The sequence below is a fragment of the Bison bison genome, unplaced genomic scaffold (assembly GCF_000754665.1).
Source record: "Bison bison bison isolate TAMUID 2011002044 unplaced genomic scaffold, Bison_UMD1.0 scf7180017864327, whole genome shotgun sequence".
Lineage (NCBI taxonomy): Eukaryota > Metazoa > Chordata > Mammalia > Artiodactyla > Bovidae > Bison > Bison bison.
In genome coordinates this window covers 5,456,396-5,480,000 of record NW_011494899.1, presented here as the reverse complement: position 1 = coordinate 5,480,000, position 23,605 = coordinate 5,456,396, and the positions used below count along the sequence as shown (strand labels likewise).

Sequence of the window (23,605 nt, the reverse complement as noted above, 5' to 3'; positions counted from 1 at the left end):
TATAGCTGATTCATTTTGTTACACAGCAGTTCAGTCATGTCCGGCTCTTTATGGCCCCATGGACTGCAGCACGCCAGGCTTCCCTCTCCTTCACCATCTCCTTGAGCTTGCTCAAACTCATGTCCAATAAGTTGGTGATGCCGTCCAACCATCTCATCCTCTGACATCCCCTTCTCCTCTTGCCTTCAACCTTTCCCAGCATCAGGGTCTTTTCCAATGAGTCACTTTCTCCCATCAAGTGGCCAAAATATTGGAGCTTCAGATTGTAAAGAAATTATGCTCTAATAAAAAAATACATTTTGTATGTATTTTTATGTATTTGATGCTATACATCAAAATCACATTTGATGTATAGCACTTTGTTTCAAAAAACTTATATAACTGTGCCTGGTGACGGACTGGGAAGTCTGGTGTGCTGCAGTCCATGGGGTCACAGAGTCGGATACGACTGAGTGACTGAACTGAACTGAACAGGTGGAACAGTTCTCAGAGTCTTCTGAGATGCTCTTTCCGGGTTTTAATCCTCAAATTTGACTTGAATAAAATTTTTCAATTCTTTCTTAGATCGACTGATTAATTTTTCATTGACACTTCTAAATATAGAAGGATTCAAACCTTCTGACTTAATGTCAGTGCTCTTCCAATTACATGTGGGATGTGAGGAATGGCTTGACCACGGGATCATCTGTGTTACAAAGTTCAGTGTAGTTCTCATAGACAGACTAACTGGCTGACACTTACATTGTCTCTTACGGGCCCCCCAGGTGGCACAGTGGTAAAGAATCCGCCTGCCAGTTCAGGAGACCCAAGAGACACAGGTTCGACTGCTGGGTCCAGAAGATCCCCTGGAGAAGGAAATGGCAACCCGTTCCAGTATTCTTGCCCAGAAAATCCCATGGACAGAGGAGCCTGGTGGTCTGTATAGTTCATGCGTTCACAAAGAGTCCGACACAGCTAAGGCTAGATTTCACTGTGTGGATGAACATCCCCCCAATTCTCAGTGGCTTAAAAGAGCAAAGGTTAATCATGTCCACCGCATGTTGGCTGGAACCCCAAATCCAGGTGGATCTCCTCAACCCAGGATGGATGGAGCAGTCGCCATCTTGAACATGGCCAGTCAGCACTCACAACTCATGGGCAGAATTAGCCACAAGCACCATTCAGTAAGAGGCAGAGTATTAATTTCAAACAAAAGCAGCCTGCAGGTATATGTGTCTAAGAGACCAGTTTGCCTCAAAATGACTGACATGACATCTGGACAAAAGACGTAAAAACGTAGCCCTTCACCAAAATATCACAGCAGACAAATGCTACAGCTCCAGGCTTTGGGATATTTTTGATCCTTTAGGAATGGGCTTGCTTCTTATGCCAAGGCTGCATGGAAGTGAATTATTGAAACTACAATTCCTGGTGCTTCTAACAAAAACTAGTATTCACAGCCTGATTCTGAAGCAAGCAAACTTGCAGTTCTAACCACAGTGAATAGTGCCAGCAGTGCTTTATTTGGGGCTCATGTTACAGAGGAGTACAGCATGAACCCACAATTTTACCAGTAACACCATGCCCCTTCAATCCCTAGGCCTCCAAGAATGTTACTGTTCTTGGTCAGATGGAGAGATTGAGAGCCTTGTAAACCATCATAAAATGGAGTGAATAGAAAAGCTGACACTATATCCGAGAACATCCTCATTCCTCACCCTGCTCTTCTCTGCCTTATGTAACTTAAGAGATGGTGGGAATGATGTCAATGTGGGAGGGGAAAAATAAAAAGGATTCATGTGGGCTTTTTGAAAAAAAAAAGTAAGAGAGAACACAGTAAACTGGAAAGGAAATTTAAGCTTAGAATCTTGCCAGAGGCTGTCATTTAAAGGGTTTTAAAGTCCTGAGACGTGAGGTCCCCTGTGTGAGCGATGCTCAGAGAGTGCTCTGACTCCAGGTAAGGTTCTGTGACTGCTGTTTCTCCGATTCAGATCTGCAGTTCTCTTCAGGAGGGGATAAGAATTTTATTTCAGAACAAAGGCATAGACTGCTAATTCCACCCTAAATCCATTTCCCTCATCTTTCTTAGTGACAGAGTCCCACTTTGGTTGAGGGGAGCAATACACCCAGTTGAAACCTCTGTCCCCAAATTCCCTTGTAACTGTGTGCTGTGCTTAGTCGCTCAGTTGTGTCCGACTCTTTTCGACTCCATGTAACTAGCTATGGCCAAATGACAAAGTCCCGGGTCAAAGAGACTTAAGTGAAAATGTTGGTGGAAAACTTCTAGGAAAACTCCTTAAAAGGAAACGCAAGCCCTTCTCCCACACCAGCCCCTGTCCTTCCTATTGTTTGAAATATGATGGCTGGAGCTCCAGCAGCCATACTATTTCCAGTAGTCATGAACATGAGGTAACCTTGAGAATGTAAACCAGTGTAACAGATCAGGGACAGGGAAGGAGCTGGGCTCCAGATGACTCTGAAGAGCAACAGCGTAGGCTTGGACTGCTGACCTCCAGAAGTCTTTCAAATGAGAGAATAAACCCTGGTATATTAAGCCATTGAAATCATGTCTCTGTTACAGCCACATACAAATCTTAATTTATACAACCATTTTAATGCATATTTATAGACTCATTTCTACTCAAGAAATCCCAGCTATAACTTTCCCTTGGATGCGACTCTCACCTCCCCTTAGCCAGCAGGTGTCTGCACAGATTCGAGCCTTACCCAGCAGCTTGTGTTCCACGGCACTTCGCAGGGACTGGTGCCGGAAGTACAGGAGGCCATTGGGCTTCTCCTGGAGCCAGTGTCTGGTGGCATTGCGGAAGGCAGCCCAGTGCAACGTGGTCACTTTGTAATGCCCCTTGTAGCCCAGCATGTCCAAGAGCTGGTATATCTCGTCTTCGGCCAGCCCACAATGCGAGATGCTCAGCAGACACAGGGTGTCAGACACCCAGCCGTCCAACCCTGTGCAGACAACACACTGATGATGGTGACAAAGGAGGGCTCACACATGCCAGGCATCATTCTACATGTTGTGTGATCAACCAACTCATTTCTTTCCATCATCCTTTAGGTAGATACTATAACTGCCCCATCTTACAAATAAGAAAAATGAAGCCCAGAGAGGTTAAGTAACTTAGCCCATGTCATACAGAAACCAGTGCAGAACTGGGATTTGAATGCAGACGGTGTGGCTACAGAATCCACGTTCTTGACCATTGAATTATTACCTACATTGTCACAACGAATCCATCCGTGTCAGCTACGGTTACCAAGTGGCAAGCTTGCCAGTTCTGACACTTAGCATTTCCCCTGAGCAGTCTTTAAAGATTTCCAACATCAGATTTGCATGTACAGGTATGAGAGGCTTTTCTGTCTGGCTGCTGCCTACTGCAAATTCATACACACCACACAGGCCAGCCACCTGTTACTCACCTGACCCCCTAGATGTTTCCACCGTAGTAGGATCTCCCACTGGATCAACAAACTCTAAAGAGATCCTTAAGACCACGGAGAGAAATGAGAGCAAGGTCTACCATTCGAAATGGATTTCTTATGCTAGGACTGGGGAATGAGGCCCCAGATGCCTGCATCCTTTCAGCAGAGGCAGTTGTTCAGACTGATGTGCACAAACTTCCTCTGAGGTTTGCCCCAGTTCAACTAAGCTCTCCCGGACCTGTGGTTGAACTTGGCGGGCCTGAGTCGGGTTAGCAGACAGCACTGGGAGGAGGAAAATTGCCTATAAAAGGAACAGTCCCTATGGGGTGCGGGGTGGGGAGGACCCAGGCTTTCCTGCACAATCCTGGAGACATGGGTCTAGCCAAGGGCACAGCTGTGGGCAGTTTTGTCTGATTCTTCCTGTGGGACAGAGACCTTGTTTTCACCTCTGTGCGGGTCAGGGAGGGCACACTAAACTTGAAGTTAACTTTCTCTGCAGAAATGCAAGCTCTAGAGCAAAAAAAAGGGTGGGGGGGAGGTACGGGATAATATGCTGGAGCAACAAACAATGTGCCTTTCATTCCCAGTATCTTCTGCTTCTCTCTCAGAGCTCCACCTCCCCATCCCTGCTCCGTTCTAATTCACTTAAAAGACAGCTGTCACAGCAGAAATGAAGAGAGAAAAACTCAAGTTTCAAGAGACTTTTGAGGCTCATAGTAGAGCCCATGGCTTGTGAGAATAAACTTGGGTTTTTGAAAGCCTGATTGTTGAATATTGAACCACAGATTCCTGGCCAACTCTTGGAATAATTTTTTTTTAACCACAAAGAGCCTCAGACAATTACAGGAAGATGCAAAGAGGACATTTTTTTCCCACCCAGGAAGAAAAGAGATTTTGCTGAATTCAAAAAAGTGTTAAAAAAGAGACAGATCACCTATTCCATTTTTCTAGATGATCTCTCTGCCTCTCTTTTAACACCTTCCTAAGTTCAGCAAAATTTGCAAAACAGACACACAGTCATAGAGAACAAATGTGTGGATGCCAACAGGGAAAGGGAGGTAGGTGGGAGGAAGTGGGAGTTTGGGATTGACATAAATTATTGATACTATGTATATATAGATGACTAATGAGAACCTACTGTTTGGCACAGGGAACTCAGTGCTCTGTGGTGACCTGAATGGGAAGAAAGTCCAAAAGGGCGAGAATATATGTATGGCTGATTCATTTTGTTGTACAGTAGAAACTATCACAACATTGTAAAGCAACTATACTCCAATAAAAATTGATTTAAAAAAGAAAGAGAGAAAAGAAAGCAATAAAGTTGCTCAAGTGGGTTTCTGAACAGGGGCCAGAGCCCTCCCTGTGAAGAAAATCAGCTTGGAGCAGAGACAGACCGGCCTCTGGATGCATCTGAGACTGGATGAGAGAGAGGACCTGAGCTTCCAAAAGCTCTACAGATTTCCCAGTGCCACAGGAAGAAGTGGGGAGGAGAAATGGCTAATGGGGACACCGGGGGAGACCTATAGGCCCCGGACCTCTGAGTGGCGCAATGCACGACCACGTTCTCTGTCGGGCACGTAGATACCCACAAGACTGGAGGCTTAAGCAGAGGGAAGGAGTGAGCCGACGATGCCCGTGAGGATGAGGGCACGTGGCAGCAGATGGTGGCATAGATGGAACCGCCCCAGAGCAGATGGGAACACAGGCATGCCCGAGGATGCCAAAAACAGGGCACGTCAGTGTCCATGGACCATCTGGAGCCACGACCACCTCAGTGGAAGACAGCGGGGATGGATGACAACCAAGGTGACCCAGCACCAAGGCCTTCAGATCTGAGCTCACCCCAGTGGGGTCACGGCAAGGACACAAACCCTCACACGGTTGAAAAAATCCTGAATCGACTGAAAATACAGTAAACGGATGAGCTTAACCAGAATTAACCTAGATTCTGCCATCAGTGGGACTGTAGACTCAAAAGAGAGATTAAATTGAATCACAGAAATCATAAAGGCTCATTTCTTAGACCTCTGAGAAATGTGACTAAAATCTATGCTTAATGTATTTCTCCTTATGATCAACACACAGAGCTCCCTGGGTGGGGCTGCCAGATTTAGCAAATAAAAATATAGAGCCTCTAGCTACATCTGAATTCAGGTAAACAATAAATCCATTTTTGGCATAAGTATATTCCAAGCAATATTTGGGATATACCTATATACAAGATTATTTGTTACTTATCTGTAGTTTAAATAATTTTTAGTATATTTCCCATGCAATATCTGGGATATACTAAAAGATTATTTGTTGTTTATCTGAAATTCAAATTAAACTGGGCGAACTGTACTTTCTCTGACAATCCTCTCCCTCAACCTTCCTCCCTGGAGACGAAGGCAGGTGTGGGGTGGGGGTGGGGGGGTGGGGGGGGATCTTCCTCCCTGTGGACTCAGACCAGGTGGTTAATACTGCTTTATGCCTACCTTCTCCTGAAGCCACAGTGTCAGAATTTGCCTTTTTTTGTTTCAAAGTCCAACTATAGTCTTCAACCCAGCGTTTCAGAATCAACGCCCAGAGCTCCTGAATTGAGGCCACCCCCAAGTACTCCTTCAGGCACTGGAACTCATTTCGGTAGATTCTGCATTCTTGGTATTCATTTGCCAGGATTGTGAGCTTTAAAGGACTCAGGTTTGTCTTTTTCCTCAAGCTGTATCTGCTCTGTCGGAAGGGGTCTCTACTGGTAAAAGAGAGATACTCCCTAAAGATGTGTAGCTGGGCTTCTTTGTCCACTGCGCTGACGAGCTCCACTGTCCTCACGTCAGGGCGGGCACACAGCGACTTGTAGGACAGGCTGGAGGAGACAGTGCTCACGATCAACTTGCAGTGAGGAGACAGTGAGCCTGGCAGCCAGGAGATATCTTTCACCTGATGAAAAGAGTCAAAGACGGTTGAAAACTTCATAACTTTAAAACTACTTTGCTGGTGTAGGTGGTGGAGAAAAAGGAACCCTCCTATGCTGGAGGAACCCCTCTCCACTATGGAGAACAGTATGGAGGTTCTTTAAAAATCGAAAAATAGAGCTACCACATGATCCTGCCCCCCCCACTACTGAGCATATATCTAGAGAAAAACATAATTCAAAAAGATACACGCCCCCCAGTGTTCACAGCAGCACTGTTTACAATAGCCAAGACATGGAAGCAACCTAAAGTCCATCAACAAATACAAGGATAAAGAAGATGTGGTACATATGTACAATGGGATATTAGTCACTCATAGAAAGAGTGAAAAAAAGTCATTTGCAGCAACCTGGATGGACCTAGAGACTGTCATACTAAGTGAAGTAAATCAGAGAGAAAAAGAAACAAAATATGATATCACTAGTAACTGGAATTTTAAAAAAGAAACAAACTGATTTATAAAACAGAAACAGACAAGATATAGAAAATATACTTACAGTTACCAAGGAGGAAGGAGGGAGGGATAAATTAGGAGTTTGGGATTGAAATATACACACTACTACATATAAAATGGATAACTAACAAGGACCTACTGTATAGCACAGGGAACTATATTCAATATCTTGTAATAACCTAAAATGGAAGAGGATGCAAAAAAGAATATACATATATATGTATAACTGAATCACTTTGTTGTACACCTGAAACTAACACATTGTAAATCAACTATATTTCAATTTTTTAAATTTTTAATAGATTCAGTGGAATATAGTAAGAAAGTATAGGGTAACGATTGAGGTTCCAGTTATTAACAGTAACTTGGATAGCAAGCAATATGGTGCTAAGACAATACCAATTCACACTCCATATTGACAGATTCACCTCTCCATTAGGGATTTGACAGTACAAATGCAGACTCTGAAGAGGTTCTTACAAGTAAGTACTTTAACAAAATCATAGACTTCTGAAGAATGACCTACAGTGATGGCCAGAGTACAAATTGAAACATTCAACTGAAAAAGAAGATACTATCCTGTGCTGAAGAACTGTCACTTTGGGTAGCAATAGTATCATAAATTAAATGGTTTCATTTGGAATAAAAGGAACACCTAATAAAATCTTTCTTGATTCCTTTAACAAACAGCCTTTCCCATCCCTCTTTGCCTAATAATAGCAACTCTCATGGAGAAGGCAATGGCACCCCACTCCAGTACTCTTGCCTGGAAAATCCCACGGACGGAGGAGCCTGGTGGGCTGCAGTCCATGGGGTCGTTAAGAGTCAGACACGACTGAGCAACTTCACTTTCACTTTTCACTTTCATGCATTGGAGAAGGAAATGGCAACCCACTCCAGTGTTCTTGCCTGGAGAATCCCAGGGTCGGGGGAGCCTGGTGGGCTGCTGTCTATGGGGTCGCACAGAGTCGGACATGACTGAAGTGACTTAGCAGCAGCAGCAGCTCTCATATCCTGACTGCTTACTCTGAGCCGGGCACTGTGTTGAGTGTGGACCAACTGCACTGGTTACTTACATTTTTAAAATCTTCTGTATCTTACGTTGTTTCCACATCTCTCGGGGGAATTTACAGATCCAGGGAAATTGCTCCTCCCAAGGCCAGCCAATTCCTGGGAGCGGTGGGCAGATTGCATGAAACATACCTTCTGTGTGCAGACAAGCCAACTCATGACCAACCACACCCCGACTCACCTTCTTATTCAACTTGCTCACCAAGCCAGTACTTCCTCTGCCCTAAGTCATCCAAGGGTCAGGTGCCAGACAGTGAGGGAAAGCCCCTATGCCCCAAAGTCCACTAGAATGATTCAAACTAGCAATCCGAGACTGTGTCCTCTGCCCTGCCTTGCCTTTCCCATGAAAACCCCCAAAGTAATTTTGTTGTATATTCTGATCTGCCTTATCTATACTGATTTTTCCATATATCAAATCCCATTGATTGGTTGCTATCTTTAGTTTTTCTTCTGTTTAAAGGGATACTGGATCAATGGCACCTCTAATGCTTTTTAGTGTCAGTCATTGCTTTGGCCCCGGGCTCCTGTCTTCTGCCTTCTGACACCCTAATATTTCCCCCCAGAGCCCTGCATGACAAGGCATGTCTTCTCTCCAAAACTGTAAATCATAAATAATTCTTTCAATGCCATTGGTTTCTCCATGACATCAACTCAGTTATCCCCCTATAAATTAAATCCTAGGTATAATTTTATTTCATTAACTCATTCAGTCCCCCTAACAACCTTCCAGAAAGGCCGAGGAGGAAACTGAAGCACAGAGGGCCTAAACATTTTATCAAATTCATTACGAGGGTAAGCAGCAGAGCTGGGATTCAAACTAAGGGTCTGGCTGCAGGGGCTGGCTCCTCACCACTGCATTGATGCCTTAGGAATTGCCTGACAGTCCCTCCTCCTGAAGAGCTCTCCCTGTTCCCCTCTTCCAGGAAGCCTTTTCCAAAGGTCAAATGCTTTCGTTAGAGGCCTTCACAATACTACATACTGATCCCTGCCAGCACTTAGCACAGATGTAATTTTATATTTATTTATGTGATGATATTACTAATATCTGCCATTCCCTGCTAGAATGAAAGCTCTATTTCTTAGACTATGTCTGTCTGCTTACAGTGCTTTTCCCATGGTAAGCGGTCAATAATTATTTGTTGGATGTATGGTGGTCACCATGTACTGAATTAAAAAGCAGATTACAAAATAATATGGTATATAACTTCACTTATATAAGCGTATGTATGTGTATACAGCTATCCATAGAAAAAAGAAGGTTTAACAATGGTGAGGCTGTGAGGATATTTAATTTTCTATTTTCTTCTTCTTTTTTATATGTTCTATGAGAAATATACGTGAATTACACAATTTATAATTATGCATGTATAAGTTTTATAGAAAATGCTTCACAAAGTAATGACTAATACTAAAAAGCATTGGAGGTGCCATTGATCCAATATCATGTCAAACAGAAGAAAAACTAAAGATATAAAAAAAAAAAAAAAAACTAAAGATAGCAAACAATTGATAGAATTTGATATATGAAAAATTAAGTATAGATAAGGCAAATCAAAATATACAAGCTAAAGAATATAATAGGGGCCCGATAAATGTTTGATTGAAGTATAAAATAGCAGGGCAGAACTGTGCAGCAGTAATGGCCAGTTTCTAGAACCAGGCTTCCCATGCTTGAATTCCAAGTCCACCATCACCTTAGGATCTTCAGCAAGTTGTCTAATATCTCCAAGTCCAATCCCATTTATATAAATAGGGATGATGATCCCAGTCTATCAAGGATTGCTGTGAGAATTCAATGTAAATATCTCTAAAGTTTCTAGAATAATGCCTGGCTCGTTGTGTTATGTATTTGTTTCGTAAAATATTCAGAAGTAACTAGAAGCAGCATTGCCTATACCTATAGATATGCAATGCAAGGGAATGGTATTGTGTACATTCTAAATCAAGCCGTTTTCCAACAAGGACCTACTGTATAGCACATAGAACTCCACTCAATATTATGTGGCAGCCTGGAGGAGAGGGGGGTTTAGAGGAGAATGGCTCCATGTATATGTATGGCTGAGTCCCTTCTCTTTTCACCTGAAATTATTACAACATTGTTAATCGGCTATATCCCAATACAAAATAAAAAGTTCAAAAAAATTAAGGGGTTTTCTTTTTATTAAATAATAATAAAATGGATATTATTTTGAAAAGAGATTACCTTCTCTACTGAAATCCCATATATACCAGCCAATTCTTCAATTCCGTCCAGTACAAGTATACATGGCTTTACATTGATGGAAGCAATGAATACGTCTACAAGAAGTGAAAAGGCCAAGATATTTGCATCTTCATTGAGAATATCAGTTTCAAGCTGGGTACCTACAGCATAGAAATGTGCTCAAATTAGGTATATGTTAATGGGTTGGGGAAGCAGAAGGGGTTGGGAACAAGGAGTGCTACCCACAGCTGTATGACACATACAGATGGTGTAGGATGGTGTGTGCATGCTCAGCCACTCAGTCTTGTCTGACTCTTTGTGACTCCATGGACTGCCCGCCAAGGTCCTCTGTCCACAGGATTTTCCAGGCAAGAATGCTCGAGTGGGTTGCCATTCCCTTCTCCAGGGGATCTTCTCGACCCAGGGATCGAACTCAAGTATCCTGTGTCTCTTGAATTGGCAGGCGGGCGCTTTACCACTGAGCCACCTGGGAAGGCCATATGTGTGATGAGCAGTCTCAAAATATTCAACCCTAAAGAGGTAATGATATTTACCACCACGTGTCTCCTACATATTTTCAGGATTTTATATAAAAAATATTATGTATGATCCAAAGCGCTACTCTCACTTTCCAAAATGCAAAAATTGATCATGTTACAAAGAACTGGATGGGAAGAAAGAGAAGTCAGGCTATGTGATCTGTGAAGTTTCTGCACCGCCTTAAGATCAGTTCCTGTTTAGAGGTCACAGCCACCACTCTGGGGGTCCAGCTGTGTGAGTGCATGCACGCACACACACACACACACACAGTATCTCCCACCCACCACCTAGTTTCTTTGGTCCTGGCTCATTTTAAACCTAACACAACTGATCCTAAATAACTCTACCCTTAGTAATGGACTCCAAACCTTGGATTCTGGAAATTACTAGGAAGAATTAAGTTATGAATCAGCAAAGACTAAAGGAAGTAATCTGAGAGGACCAACTTGCAGGATGTGATTAAGTGACACACTAGCAGCAACCCAAAATGGTAGTCACCTACCTAATATTCTAAGAGCACTTTGGGACATACAATTTCTGCCTTGCTTTTAATTTTCAAAACTAATATTTTTCAAATAAATTAAGACCTGTTAGGATCTAGAAATCAAGTTATGCAAAGAAACTGGACTGGATTAAGTTTCTTAAGTATATGAAGATTTAATCTATTTAAGAATCCACCTGCCAATGCAGGGGACACAGGTTCGATCCCTGATCCGGGAAGATCCCACATGCCTTGGAGCAACTAAGCCCATGTGCCCCAACTACTGAGGCTGTGCTCTAGAGCCTTTGAGCCGCAATACTGAGCCCACGTGCTACAACCACTAAAGCCCAAGTGCCTAGAGCCTGTGCTCTGCAACAAGAGAAGCCACCGCAATTAGAAGCCCATACGTTGCAACTAGAGAATAGCTCCTGCTCCCCACAACTAGAGAAATCCGTGGGGCAGCAACAAAGACTCAGCACAGCCAAAAATTCATTAATTTTTAAAAAATTTACTCTATTTTGTCCAAGCAGGGAGAGTAACTGTATTACACAGAAGCATAACTGTGCTAACATCAAGACAGACCTCTTGGGGAAAAACAATGAGATGTTGATGAAGCCCTCAGCACAGCATCTGGCCCCCAGAAAGCCTTTGATAAAAGGAGCTCCTTGTTAGCTAGGGCTGCTGCTAGGGTCTGGAGTAATACAGTGAGAAAACATGAAAAGAGGAAAGGCGGAGGCTCTTCTCTGACCTTCTATGAAGCCTGTCATGAGGGGGACGTCAGCTGCAGCTGCCTAGCAGGCAAGGGCACTTGGGTCAGATACTTGGCCACGGGTGGGCAGTTCTCCTCTGCTAGATCGCTATATCCTGGCCAGCAGGGGTGGGGACGGAGGAGCAGAAATGTCAGCTTCACCCAGGGGATTTTTAGCGTCCCCATGATGGGGAGGGAGGGCAGGGCTCACAGCCCACACAGGCGCTGCAGCTGCGGACAGCTGAGTTGGGTACAAGAAAATGCTCTCTGCCTGCATCTTCATGTGACCTCTCAGGCCTGGCTGTGCTCTCAGCAGTGGCTCCTCCTCTTCCCACGTCCACCTCCCTCAGGTGAAAGCCAGCTTCCAAGCCAAGGCGGTGATGCTAAACGATGCTGGAGCCAGCCAGCCCTGCTCATCCTGGCTTCCCCTGAGCTTCCGTGTAGCATGCATGCGTGCTCAGTCATGTTTGACTCTCTGCGACCCCACGGACTGTAGCCTGCCAGGCTCCCCTGTCCGTGGGATTTTCCAGGCAAGAATACTAGAGTGGGTTGCCATTTCCTTCTCCAGGGGATCTTCCTGACCCAGGGATTGAACCCACATCTCCTGCGCTGCAGGTGGATTCTTTACCATGGAGACACTGGAGAACAGCTACCAACTCTCTTGCTTTCCATCCTTGCACCCCTTAGTTTAGATAATGAATAGGACTTTCTTGTTTCCCTCAGCTGTCCCCCACTCCCTGCTTCTTTCTCCAGTTCAGCTCAGAGGAATAATAACAAAAGCAATAACAGCAAACTATGCCAAGGACCCATTTAAGTTCTTTACATGTATCATCTGTTAACCCTGACACAGCTTTCTGTAGGTACTATTATTCCCATCCCCATTTTAGAGATGAGAAACTGAGGCACAGATTGCTTAAGTGAACTGCCTAAGATCACAGAGCTAGTAAATAGTGGAGCCAGAACTGAAAATCCGGGCAGGCCAAGTCCAGAACCACTGCCTTCCCGTTAACAAGCAGAGGTGGTGCCTGACTGTCAAGTGTTCACAGGCTGTTAATGAATTTATTCTGCTTTGTCAGCTTAAAGATTTGTTTGTTTGAAAGACAGCAGCTGTTTTTATTAGGCGCTTTCCATACCTAAAAAGACACTCAAGAAAACAGCAATTTATTTGGGGAATAAAATCATAATTGCATGTGTACAGTTGAGCATCTAATCATCAGCCTTGCCAGAATGAACACCTTTGGGATGAGCCTGAGTGGTACTAGTCGCTTTCACTTAGAATCAGACACACCTGCTGCTACTGATTTTGACTTTACCCACTTAGCACACTCTGAGAAATGCAGCCACTAAAAACTCACACCCACGTGATCACTTTATTTACTCACAGACACACCTACACACACAAACGCAGAAGGGAACACATATTTGTCCCTTCATCCAGAGATGATCTACACCTATCAAAACTCCCCCAGGGCCCCGACACTCGCTCAGTACCCAGAGGCTCATGTGGGTACAAGCCCTGGGTGAGAAAGGATGAAGTCTCCAAAGCAGGAAGGGTCAGACACATACAAACATGCAAATACACAGAAGGCACCTAATGATAATAATAATAATATCTAATATCTGTTGGTGCTGTGGTTTCCCTGGTAGCTCAGCCAGTAAAGAATCTGCCTGCAAAGCAGGAGACCCCGGTTCAATTTCTGGGTTGGGAAGATCCCCTGGAGAAGGGATAGGCTACCCACTCCAGTATTCTTGAGCTTTCCTGGTGACTCAAATGGTAAAGAATCCACCTGCAGTACAGGAGACCTTGGTTCGATCCCTGCAATCGGAAGAGCCCCTGGAGGAGGGCATGGCAACCCAGTCCAGTATTCTTGCCTGAAGAATCCCCATAGACAGAGGAGCCTGACGGGCTCCAGTCCATGGGGTCACAAAGAGTCAGACATGATTGAGAAACCAAGCACAGCACAGCACTATATGCCAAGCATTGTGTTAAGTGTCTTTGTTTCTCAGACTTTATCTTAGTTCATCCTCTCAACTACCTACAAGACATCTTTTTCCTTCCTATCCATATTTCACAAATGGGAAAACTGAGCCAGAGAGAGTTAAATAACTCGCCCAGGTCTCACAGCTAATAGAAGCCATCGGGCTCCCCAGCTTCTCCTAGAACAGAGGTGGATCCCATAGGATTGTTCTCTCTGTCCACGTAAGCCTTGCATCTTCAATCTCTCCTGACCAAAGCAGAATTCTTGATTACCCTCGAAACCTGCTGCCCCATCAACGTTGTCCCATTTCAGTGAACCACCCTGACTGTCCACCTAGTTTCCTTAAGCCGAAAACTAGGAGAATCCGTAACCTCTCCCTGTCCTTCAGTTCTCACATTCAATTCCTCAGTGTGCTCCCATCCATCCCCTTGCTCCTCCGCTCCCCCAAGCTATCACCTCTTCCCACTTGGACCACTGTGATAGCCTCTAACAAGTGTCACTGCCACCATGCTGACTCCCCCACACCTATTTCTACACAGGAGACGATTTTGAGCTTTGACAAATACCAACCAAATCATGCCAGTTCCCTGCTCAAAATCCTCCACTGGCCTCCCACTGCACACAATAGAATCTAACCCAAGATCCTGTTCTACAAAACTCAGATACAAAGTGGCCCATCCTCTATCTTATCCTGCTTCGTCTGGTAGCACTCCCCTCATCCCCCACCAGAGTCTGGACACACTGCCTCCTTCCCTTTCTGACTCACTCCACTTTGTTTCCAGCTTAGGGACCTTAGTTGTCCCTTCTATCTGGAATGTTCTGATCTCCTCATGGCTGGCTCCTTCTTGTCTGTGAGATCTCCCAAGAGTGTAGCAGAGATGGCCGCCTGTCCTGTGAAAGTTTATGCTCCCTCTTAAAGACGGTGAGGGTAGCTTTCTATTCCTACTTGACTCCTTCCCAGTGTGGCCATGGGAGCCTAGGGTGGCTGACTTCTTGCCAAAAGAATGAGGGTGGAAGTGACTCGTGTCACAACCTGGCTGAGACTTTTAAGGAAAGGTGTGCCTTTTCCACTCGATTTCCTCTTCCTCTAGCCAAAAGCAGATGACTCTGAGGCCCTAGAAGATGACACAGCCTCAAGATGGAAAGAGCCTGCGGCCCCAAATCACCACGTGGGAAAAAGCCACTCGTTCTCTAACTAGGAACCCTGAACTGAACTGTTGCATGAGCTAGAAATGGCTCAGATGGTAAAGAATCTGCCTGCAGTGCAGGAGACCTGGGTTCGATCCCTGGGTTGGGAAGATTCCTTGGAGAAGGGACTAGCAACCCACTCCAGTATTCTTGCCTAGAGAATCCCATGGACAGAGGAGCCTGGCAGACTACAGTCCATGGGAGTCTCAAAGAATCAGACACGACTGAGTGACTAACACAAACACGAGCTAGAAATAAACTTCGAGAAGCCACTGAAATGGGATGTATAAACAGCAGCCAAAGTCATTCCAACTAATACAGAGATACAGTTCATGACCACTCAACCTCAACAGCCAGCCCATCGTCTCAGCACATCACTCTGTGTGGCATTCGTCATTATTTGAAACATCTCTTGATTATTGGCTATCTGCCTTTCTCAACAGAACATTAGACCTATGGGAGTCATGATCTTGTTTGCCAGACTCAGTGTTATGTCCCCAGAACCCAAACCAATGACAGGCACAGAACAGGCAACCAATAAATACTTTGTAATGAATGAGTGAGTAAACATGCTTAGTAGAGAGCTACTGAACTGACCGGGAGGAGCAATAGCTGAAAACGAAGAACTATGGCAGCCTCTTGATGAAAGTAAAAGAGGAGAGTGAAAAGTTGGCTTAAAGCTCAACATTCAAAAAACTAAGATCATGGCATCTGGTCCCATCACTTCAAGGCAAACAGACGGGGAAACAGTGGAAACAGTCGCAGACTCTTTTGGGGGGGCTCCAAAACCACTGCAGATGGTGACTGCAGCCATGATATTAAAAGCTGCTTACTCCTTGGAAGGAAAATTATGACCAACCTAGACAGCATATTAAGAAGCAGAGACATTACTTTGCCAACAAAGGTCCGTCTAGTCAAGGCTATGGTTTTTCCAGTGGTCATGTATGGATGTGAGAGTTGGACTATAAAGAAAGCTGAGCGCTGAAGAATTGATGCTTTTGAACTGTGGTGTTGGAGAAGACTCCTGAGAGCCCCTTGGACTGCAAGGAGATCCAACCAGTCCATCCTAAAGGAAATCAGTCCTGGGTGTTCATTGAAGGACTGATGTTGAAGCTGAAACTCTAATATTTTGGCCACCTGATGTGAAGAACTGACTCATTTGAAAAAACTCTGACGCTTGGAAAGATTGAAGGTGGGAGGAGAAGGGGGCAACAGAGGATGAGATGGTTGGATGGCATCACTGACTCAATGGACATGAGTTTGAGTGAACTCTGGGAGTTGGTGATGGACAGGGAGGCCTGGCCTGCTGCAGTCCACAGGGTCGCAAAGAGTCAGACACGACTGAGTGACTGAACTGAACTGAACTGAACCTGAGCAATAGCTGAGAGGCACATCCTGCCTTGGAGCCCTTGCAACTGTTCCCATTGACTGGAATGTTCTCCCTGAGATAATCTGCCTGGCTCCCTCTTTCAAGTATTTATTCAAATGTCCCTTCCTCAGTGAAGCTTGCCCAGACGATACCTTTAAAGTCCTAAAATCCTTACACATACACACTGCCTACTTTCTTTCTCTGATTTATTTTTCTTCATAGAACTTAACCTCTTCCAAACATTCTATATTTTTTAGTCATTAACTCTTTGTCCCCTTTGCTCTCCAATAACAGGAAAACCCCATGAGGCTAACGTATTCTGTCCACTTTTTTCACGGTTGTATCCCCACTGGCATATAAGGCACTCAGTTCACATTTGGGGAAGGAAAGAAGAAAGAAAGGAAGAAAAGAAACAATTCTGAGAGCAGAAGAGGTGGGCGGATACATAGGCAAGACTATATAAGGGTTTAGATTGGAACAAGAGAAAAATAGCCTCGTGGGCAGAAGACAGAATGATCACTTTTAAACAAAATTTTTCTGAATGAATTTCAAAGTCTAATTCCATTACCATAGTGTTTGTACTGCAATTCTGTGATGAAGTAATGGATCACGGACATGATGTCACTGCTTTCACAGGTGCTGCCCACAAAATGAGGGATCAGCACCATGTTCGGGTATTTCGTCTTGAAATAGTTCACCCAGTTGGCAAGTAGAGTGGACTTGCCACAACCACGTTCTCCAGACAACAGCAAAATAGACTTGTAAGCTGGAAGAGGATTTATTCTGAAAAACAAACGGGAGAAATGTAGTCAAGAATAACTACCCAAAAAGAGGGAGGGAGGGAAATTTTTCCTGCATACATCTGTCTCTAAGAGAGATGAAATTCTAGTCTCTCTGGGAGGGAGCTTCATGAGGGAGGGAATACATGTATATATATTGCATGTGTGTTCAGTCATGTCCAGCTCTTTGCAACTCCATGAACTATAGCCCGCCAGGCTCCTCTGTCCATGGGATTTCCCAGGTAAGAATACTGGAGCAGGTTGCCATTTCTTTCTCCAGGGATGTACACATATAGCTGATTCATTTCATTGTACAGCAGAAACTAACACAACATTATAAAGCAATTATATTCCAAACTTTTAAAAGTTAAAAGAAATTCCAGTCTCTCCACTGTGAACTCACTTGCTTCCAAACAAGACATTCTCTCTCTGGGTTCGGCTCTGTCCTGTATAAAATTAGGAGAGTGGAAAGATGGTAACCTTGGAAGGCTCCTCCAACTACCATAGACTCTAGGGTTGTCCAACATGAACCTGGGGTTATGTCAAGGGCCCAATCTGCCCAAAGATCCTGGAAGGGAGACTCTGCACCATCAGGAGAGAGAATAAAAAATCAAAACACTCATATGCCAAGGATTCCCATAATCCTGATGACCATGACATTAGAAATGCAACAAAATGACCACAGTTGTCAGTGACTCTCTGAGCAGTAGCCAGCTGCTCCATGGGGGTGTTTTGGCTTGTAATAAGGAATAAATGACTTCTCTGAACTGGCGTGAGCACAGTATAACTTGCCTTGTTGCAGTCTTAGCCACTGGACCACCAGGGAAGTCCCCCGAGCACCATGCTGTTTTAACCAAATAAACTGTCTTCCTCTTGGCATGGGTTCCCGGAACCATAAGAATGTTAGTAGCTCTGCAGTCATAGTGGGTGGTGAGACTGGGGCAGAGACGGTGGAGCATAGCCCTGAGCCACCGTGGGTTTATCTCAAATCCTGAAACCCTCACAGAATAAATGATACCTGTGGTAAGAACTAGAGGATGAGAATAGAAGAAATAAAACAGTCCAAGGAACCTCCCTATTTCTAGGGTTGAAACTGGGAAGGACACCACAGACAACCCAGCTTTCTTCATGCCCCAGCCTTTTCACGCCTGTGGGTGGTGAAGAGAATACGTCACCACCCAGAAAAGGAAAAGATATGGGGGTCTGAATGAAGAGGATACTGAGAAAAAGTGAAGGAGTGCAAACTTTGGGTGAAGTGAAGTGAAAGTCACTCAGTCATGTCCAACTCTTTGTGACCCCATGGACTATACAGTCCATGGAATTCTCCAGGCCAGAATACTGAAGTGGGTAGCCTTTCCCTTCTCCAGGGGATCTTCCCTTCCAAGGAATCAAACTAGGGTCTCCTGCATTGCAGGTGGCTTCTTTGTCTGAATGAAGAGAACACTGAAAAAAGTGAAGGAGTGCAAACTTTGGGTAAGGTAACTCAATTCCTTACACACAAACACAAAGCTATGGCCCATAGTCAGCCATTAACAAGTGTTGGCTGAATATCTTAATAACGAGCTGATGATGTATGTGGAAATTCTTTGTAAATTATGCAATACTGTACAGATGCATTAGTCATGTTTCCTAATCCAACTTTTTCTCCTTAAAATCATTTCATCATTGTCAGGAATAACTTAGACAAACTTTGGACTATGGGATTAAAACAGAAGGCGAGCTCTCTGTCCTCCAGGGTTTATAATCTTCTTGAGGAGACTGGAAGAAAGAACTGAAACAGTCAGGAAAATTTAGCAGTTGCAGAGTGAGTTCTGATGAGGAGATTCTAACCCGGGGGTGGCTTTTTTAGGAAGCCTGTCTTACAGGCAGGGGCAGAAAGGGGGAGGGAAGGAAGATATTCCAAATTGGAGGAGTCTATTCACTAAAGTCAGACTGCTTTGCTTGGGATTTCTTGACGTCGTACCTGAGAACAGAGTCTAAGCTGGAGCCTGCTGCAGGACTGTTAAAATCAGATTCCATATCCTTTAAGGCAAATCTTTCCAAGATTTCAAAGATCCTGCTAGACTCCTTGGAAATAACAAACACTTCCTTGCACTTCTCAGTGAACTCCTCATGATAGAAACGTTCAAAGTTGTGCTTAAAGTCTTTAGAGACAAAAAGATATATTTTAATGTCTTAGATTTGTAGTTTAGCATTTTCCATTTCACATGGTTATTATGAATGCCCAGGGAAGTGTTCTGTGTCCCTACCACCATCTTTCTATGTTAGCACAATATTTCACAACCCACTCTACATTGTAATGCAAGGAAGCTACAGGCAAGCAATGCTACTTGTATCTGAAATCCTACTTAGGATTCCAAGTTATTTCATGATCTCACAATGAACAGGGCAAAAGAAAAAAAAAACTGGATTTGCTACATATATCCTCCTGTATTTTTAGATTGTTAGCTAAGTATAAGTTACCTAATTCAATCTCATGGCATATGTGTTTCTATCCAGGGCAACGGTTGGGGGAGGGAGTGGGGTGTATTTTTAGGATAAGATGCCCTAATACAATGATAACCATGAGTACAGTTTCAACTCTGCCATTGGGCAAGTCCCTTAAACTCTCAGGTAAAATAAGTGGCAGCCAGACAACTGGATCTCTGAGATTCCTTCTAGCTTCAATTTAATGTGTTTCTAAACTCATTGTTAAAGCCAAGGCATTCTGGACTGCCAAAATGTACCCCCATCTCTAGAGATACCTACATCTTCCAGAGTTTGGGAGTGGGTTGTTTTTTAAATGAGGCAGGAGAATGAACATCTCTGGTTTAACCTGGTAAGGTCTCAAGACATCTTATACTTCCATAGTTAACTGGGCTGCCCTCTGGTTCAGGTAAGGGCCGGAACAGACCTAGAGGACCAACAGTTTGGCCAAGGTCAGCTGCAAATTTCAAGATCTTAGAGAGAATTGGAGACGATCCCACAACCTAATGGGTCTCTTTAGCTCACCATGAACCTCACTCACCAGTCTCAGTTAACTCTAAGGACCTCAGAAGTGCTTCTAAAAGTCAAGAGTGTGACTGCCTTATGATAACCATCAGCTACCCATATGGCCTATTTTTACCCCAGCTATGAGATTTTGGAACTATGTGGGCAATTAAAGGGTACTGAAGATCCAAAAGAAAAATAATTTATCCTTCTATTCTAAAGATTTTTTAATAGTTCACCCATTCTGTACCTTCTACTGCAGACATGTAGTCCATATATTACATATTTAAAACTAAAGTCTAAAACAAACTAACCTTTCAATAGTAACCAACATCAAAGACTAAGGAGAAAACTATAGAGAAACAATTTGTCTCTCACCCAAATACACAGAAAGGTTTAATTCTTGAACATGTTAGTAAACATTAACTGACGGATGCAGTTCACACTGAGACTAGTCAAAAAATATCATTATTAACTATACTTCAGGCTTTAGTAAAATATATACTATATTCTCCCAGGACTCATTTTTTTCATGATTCACCCATTAGCATAATATATGTCAGGCACTGTTTTCAGGTGCTTGCTGCTGCTGCTGCTAAGTCGCTTCAGTCGTGTCCGACTCTGTGTGACCCCACAGATGGCAGCCCACCAGGCTCTCCTGTCCCTGGGATTCTCCAGGCAAGAACACTGGGGTGGGTTGCCATTTCCTTCTCCAATGCATGAAAGTGAAAAGTCAAAGTGAAGTCGCTCAGTTGTGTCCGACTCTTAGCGACTCCATGGACTGCAGCCTACCAGGCTCCTCTGTCCATGGGATTTTCCAGGCAAGAGTACTGGAGTGGGTTGCCACTGCCTTCTCCATTTCGGTGCTTAATATACGTTATTACTCACAAGGTGATTAATGCTAACCAGAAATCAGAAGAAATCTAGGCTTACCAATATTATGTCATTTTCCCAAGGTCACACAGCTAGAAACTGAAAAATCTTGGATCTGAGAACATGTCTGTCTTTGGACATTCTAAAACTCCAAGGCTGTAGTGAATACTGAAGATATTTTGGCACTGCTCAACACCCTATTGAGCTACAGACTATCATTTCAGGTCCCACCTTGTCTCAACTCTCAATTCATGTTAATGTAGTGGGTCTGACTCCCTGCACCTCCAGAGGTGGCACAGGACCCAGGATTAGCCAAATCAGAGAATCATATCACATCAATCACAATACCAGTGATTGAGTCAGATACAAGCATATAGTCCAAGTCCCGCTAATCAGGAACAGAAAGACTTAATGGTAGGACTTTGAGTCATTTACTGCTGGACTCGAACCTGGAGCTACTACAGCCATCTTCCCTCCATAATGGAGAAGCCAAAGAACCGAGGCAGCAGGAGGACAGCAGAGCCATCAGAGAAACAGTGAGAAACAAGGGCCTGGAATCCTCCTTTGAGCAAGTGGATGCAGCTTGAGCTGAACAAGACCTATCCCTAGGCTTTCAAGTTATATAAACTAATAAATTCTTTCTCTTGAAGCCATTGTAAGTCATTTGCAACCCAGAGTAATGATCAATACAATATTCTTTTCTAGGACCCCAAAATGATTTGGTTTGTAGGTGGAGTCTAGTTTGACCAGCACAGGTAGGATTTCACATCTCACCCCCAACAATGAATGTGAATGACTTTAGGTAGGTCAACTCCCTCCTATTCAGCTGACCACAGATCCGCTCCCTATCATATTACAAGGACTCTGCCTGCCTGGTCCCTAAAGCATGTGAGAATGCACCATCCTCATTCCGCATTCCCACACTACTTGGGCCCTTACAATGGTAATTCATAATCTTTTTTGTGTCATTAAACCTTTTTGATCAAAGACAGTGTCTTCCTTTGATCGATGTCTTCCTACGTCCACCAAACACACATATGCATTAAAACATTCTATTTTTCATATAATTTCATGGCATCGCAGATCCCTCCCAAAGTCTATTCTAGGTGAAGAATCTATTCTAGATTCTAGGTGAAGAATCTCCACCCTATTCTGATGGTGTTCTTCCGTTTTCAATCTGTACGTGTCTACAAGACACTGCTTTCAAAATAACTATAATCATTTCAATATGATGTCAGGTAGTGCTTTTCAAACTTTGATGCATATGCAACTCACCTGTCATCTTTATTAAAATGCAAATTCTAATTCAATAGACCCAGAATGCATTTCTAGCAAGTTCCTAGGTGATGCTGAGACTACCAGTCCATGGATTACTGACTCCATGAGTAGTAAGGGTGAAAGCAAATGAGCATTGTTTTGAAGTCAGAAGGACCTGGGTTCAAATTCTAGAATGATCCCTCACTGGTGAAGTGACATTAGGTAAGTCACTTAACTGCTACACAGCTTTCATTGGTTCATCTGTAAAATAGCAATTATAGCATCTACCTTGCAGGTCTAAATCTTAAAGATTAAAAGTGATAACATGCAAAAATCACCTGACAATAAAAGTTCTCTTCCCTTTAGGTTAGGGTTTCTCAACCTTGGCATTATTGACATTTGCAATTGAAAAATTCTTTATTATGAGGGGCAGTTCTGTGCACTGGAGGATGTAACAGTGACCCTGACCTCCACCTGGTAGATACCAGTAGCACACCCCCAACTGTGACACCAAAAATGTCTTCAGATGTAACCAGAAGTCCCCTGGGGGTAAAATCAGCCCTGGTCTAGAACCTCTGCTCTGGATCTACACATTAACTGCCAAACATTTTAGGTCTTCCCCAAGCTCCTTGACTTCCTAAATCGTCTTCCATGACCTACTATTTACTCTTATTCTCAGTTTCAAAAATCTTCATATGAAGTGAATGTTACGGGAATATGCTAACAATTTTAAATGCATAAATAACATTTCAACCATTTTAAAATTCCGTTCACAAGGAAGACACACAAAACACATGACCCTATGACAGTAGACTTAGCTATCTCCGTATTTACTAACCTGTATTTTCCGTCATTACAGTGGCTGGGCAAAGTTTCTCTATCACGACCAACCAGTCCTTGAGAATCAGCTCACCCAACTCATGGAGATCTCTATACAACCTGACAGGGAGCCCTTTGCTAATAATCTTGGCCTTCAGCATTCCGATCTTTAATCTCTCCTCATCGTCGGTCGGACAACCCGAAGACAGCATCTCCTCTTTTTCCTCATCCCAAGTCTTCAGCGGCATGGTTCCCCTCCTAAAGTAAAAATACTGAAACTGAGACTCATTCAGAAATGCTGCTTGGATGACCTCTAACTCCATCAGACTGCAGGTGGGATACTCCAGGACCCAAGGATAACCGTTTTTTGCAGCAACATAGAGATTCTGTTCCACTCTGGATAAACTTGACAAGTCAGTTGCCTTGGAGAACATGACAGGTGAGTAGTTACGGAGAAAGTCCCCGTATGTCTGACCCAGCAAGCAGATGAAAAAAGGAAA

The 23,605-nt window shown here is 43.8% G+C and overlaps 1 protein-coding gene across 1 annotated transcript in view; it reads right to left on the bottom strand.

Moving 5' to 3' along the window:
* LOC104998351 (tetratricopeptide repeat protein GNN-like) overlaps window positions 1-23,353 on the bottom strand; it is a 74,894-nt gene extending 51,541 nt beyond the window's left edge. The window contains exons 1-6 of the mRNA XM_010853462.1: window positions 23,125-23,353; window positions 19,150-19,330; window positions 16,976-17,190; window positions 10,103-10,263; window positions 5,898-6,339; window positions 2,707-2,946 (exon numbers count right to left, since the gene is read on the bottom strand). Of these exons, the coding sequence (XP_010851764.1) occupies window positions 2,707-2,946; window positions 5,898-6,339; window positions 10,103-10,263; window positions 16,976-17,190; window positions 19,150-19,330; window positions 23,125-23,353 (1,468 nt within the window). The remainder of the gene's footprint in view (window positions 1-2,706; window positions 2,947-5,897; window positions 6,340-10,102; window positions 10,264-16,975; window positions 17,191-19,149; window positions 19,331-23,124) is intronic.
* Between the last annotated feature and the right edge of the window lie 252 nt (window positions 23,354-23,605).